Genomic DNA, 3374 nt, shown 5'->3' on the forward strand with positions numbered 1-3374 from the left:
TTTAACTTCTTTCGTGTCAATAAATAAAATAAATAAATAAATCGTGTCAATAAAATTGTAGTGGTTTAAAAGGTAACAACGGACATACATTTTGCATCCTTCTGGGACAACAAAAGTTAAATTTAATTAAAATTTGTAAATTGCATAATTCGGTTTTAATAGAGATATATTTACGACACAGTACAAATATACACACATCACAATATTTATTTTTATATCTTGGCGAAAAGATATTATACAATGAATAAGTAAAGTTTTATTTAGGTATTTATTTACAAATAAATTATGCGGGTTTCGTTTGAAATTTTAATGTCTGTCAGTAGGTAAGATTAGGTTAGGTTAGAACCTACTTATGTTCTTAACCAAGTCACATAGTGGCAGCGTCTCTGTCAAAAAGGCGTTTTTCACTGAGTTATTACAGAAACAAATTGCACAAGAATTGTCATTCAGGTCATCTCTAAAACAAGATTGATTCAAGAATTAATTATTTATTATATAATGTCAGATTTACAGAATTACACATCAAAGTAACTTAAAATAAACATACGATCTAAACTAACAAAAGAAACAAGAAAACTTAAAAAATTAAACACAAATTACACTTAGACTAAATTTAGCCGATAAAATCGCTCCGTGACCCCCCCGATGCAAAAGTGCCCATCACGCTCGCTGCGTTGCCACGTTGAACCGCGATGGATAACCTTTGCATCAGGAAGAACCCAGAGCGAGGATCCAAACCCCTCTCCCGCATGCGTCTCCCCACCTCCCCCAAAAAGGCCTTGGCCTCAACACACCAGCACCCTGTGGTTTCCACTGCAAGCGTAATTGTCATTCAGGTCATCTCTAAAACAAGATTGATTTAGTTATTTAGTTACTCAAGCCCACAGTGTATAAGACCAAACAAGATGAGGCGATGAAAAATATTATGTTGATAGAAGGTAAGTAAGTAGGTACTTAGATATTGCAAAGGAAAAACACATCTTTGAGCTCATTTTAATAATATGGATAATAGGTACAAGTCAAACTCTTCCGAAACCCCGCCCCGGCTTTGCACCGGTTAACAAATTATACATAAACGTTCCTCGTCCTCCACTCTATCTATTAAAAAAGACCGCATCAAAATCCGTTGCGTAGTTTTCATCATGTTGCATACAGACAGACAGACAGCGGGAAGCGACTTTGTGTAGTGATTGAACCAGAGGTAAAATTACATGGCTTTTCTAATTATTTTTCTTGAGCTTAAACAGATCATAAGTAGTCGTTGCTGGTTCAAAATGAACTGAGCATACATATATTGCTAAGGCTGTGCGCAGATCACGTTTATCATCTCGTCTACTTAGCTAGACATTAAATTCACAACTTATTAGTACCTAGTGTAAGTGCATAATTTAAAACAAAAGAATAATTAAGTACTTTAAAAAATAAGATTGATCAAATTGTGTAAGTACTTTCATGTAGTTGGTTGCAAGTAGTAAAAAAATACATTGAAATCAAACCAATTTTAACACATTGTTTAAAATACTATTAATTCACTCTGGCACTGTGTAATTTATTCTGGGAAGTCACCCTTCCCTTTATTAATCCTAATTACCTTGCCTTGCTCTTCTCTTGGCACTCCATGTCTTTCTGTTAAATGCCGCCTGACCGTAGCAGCCTTTGCATAGGTGGCTCCACATTTATTACACAAGTACACATACATCCTCTCGTGAACATTATTACAATGCGCTAACATCTCACTCCGCAGATAGAATTTACGGGGGCATAAACTGCATTGAATAGTTTTCTCGTTATGGTAGATGAGATGCTTCTTCCATACAAATCTTCTCCGGAATGTTAAACCACACTTTTCACAAGTGTATGGACGTTCACCAGTGTGTATCCTTTCATGCTCAGTCAGACTAAACTTGCGTGGAGCTTTGTATGGGCACTGGCGGCACTGTAGGTATGGTCCAGTACCGTGGACAGACACCTGATGTACTTGTAGCTCAGTAAGCACTGGAAACCCCTTGCCACAATGTTCACAGACAAATCTACACCCATTGTGTCTCTGCATGTGATTATCATATGAATGTTTGTTAGCCAAGACTCTGTGGCAAACATTACAGTTAAATGAGTCTATACTTTGAAGTTGCATTTGTTGTCTTCGAGCGAGTTTTTTATGCCGCTTGAAAGTTTGTTTTTTAAAACATTTCTTAAATTCTATTGATGATATATCTGCGCGTGAGCCTATCAGTTTTTCAATGCGGTCCAGAATGACATCTGCCTCTCGTGATTGAGTAGGTTTTTTATCGGGATAAGGTGGATTAGAACCATATTCATCTGATATATCCGGAAAATTATCACTGAAACTGTATTGAGACGCAGGTAATTCCATATCCAGATTATCTATTCCAGCGATGTTCTGCATGAATAACTTGGGCTTTACTTCACGTTTCACGTCAGAACTTGAACACCCTCGCAGATCTTCGTTAGTAAAATAACTTTGAAACATTGCATATTCGACGACTTTTGTTTTGATTTCAGTCTCAGAAAAACACTGATTTGCCAACTTTTTAAGCTGTTTATCACTTGTTTCGCACTTTAGTTTAAAAGAAATAGCTTGTTTTAGGCAATATAAACAGTCGTTACATATCAAAGTAGGAAAAACATTGTTCGATTGGATGTCAACACTCGCGAAGGTTAGAATGGCTTTGCCAAAGCAACTTAAGCCGTCAATGCTGGTAAAATCTAATAAAGAAACCATATTTTGTTCATTATTTTGTTTTAAACACACACGACATAAGTGTTTGTATATATTCTCATACTCTTCCATGGTTTCCGAAATAAAGTGAACATAGAATAGAAAATACACAAAAATATTTTTCTAAATCTAATAGAACTGATCCTGTCACTGTCACTGTCACTGTCACTGTCAATGTCAAAAGTCCATGTTAGTTATAATGTCATAACAACACCGACATTGGCAAATTCACCCTGGGCAAAATTGCAGGGAGTAAGCCAGGAGTTAAAAAAAAAAAAAAATAATAATGTCATAAGGGCGCTCCACACTCGTGCACGAATCGCGGCGCAAAGTCGCGAACGCGAGTGGGGAGTCGATTTCGGAGATCAGCGAACTCGATTTCACACTCGCGTTCGCGGCTTCGCGCCGCGATTTATGCACAAAGTTTATAAGTTTATAACCATGGAAGTTGGGTCCGAAATATGTAGATCTCTATTGTCACAGAGGTAAAAACCTTGGAGGATATAATCAAACGGAGACGCCATGTCTGTAATTTTCTGTACAAAACAGTCTGCCGATTTTTGCGGGGGAGGGGAACGTCAAATGTATGCGTAACGCAAAAATAGCCATGTCAGATAAACGTCAGTCCATAGTA

At 37.1% G+C, this 3374-nt stretch overlaps 1 protein-coding gene across 1 annotated transcript; it reads right to left on the bottom strand.

Moving 5' to 3' along the window:
- Positions 1-1525: 1525 nt before the first annotated feature.
- Positions 1526-2856, bottom strand: LOC134662161 (zinc finger protein 772-like). Its single transcript, XM_063518427.1, has one exon. It carries the CDS (start codon positions 2810-2812, stop codon positions 1550-1552), a length of 1263 nt encoding a protein of 420 aa, XP_063374497.1. The 5' UTR covers positions 2813-2856; the 3' UTR covers positions 1526-1549.
- Between the last annotated feature and the right edge of the window lie 518 nt (positions 2857-3374).

The sequence above is a fragment of the Cydia amplana genome, chromosome 2 (genome assembly GCF_948474715.1).
Source record: "Cydia amplana chromosome 2, ilCydAmpl1.1, whole genome shotgun sequence".
NCBI lineage: Eukaryota > Metazoa > Arthropoda > Insecta > Lepidoptera > Tortricidae > Cydia > Cydia amplana.

Excerpts from the sequence above, each read along its gene's own strand:
- LOC134662161 (XM_063518427.1), bottom strand. The coding sequence starts at position 2,812 with ATGGAAGAGTATGAGAATATATACAAACACTTATGTCGTGTGTGTTTA.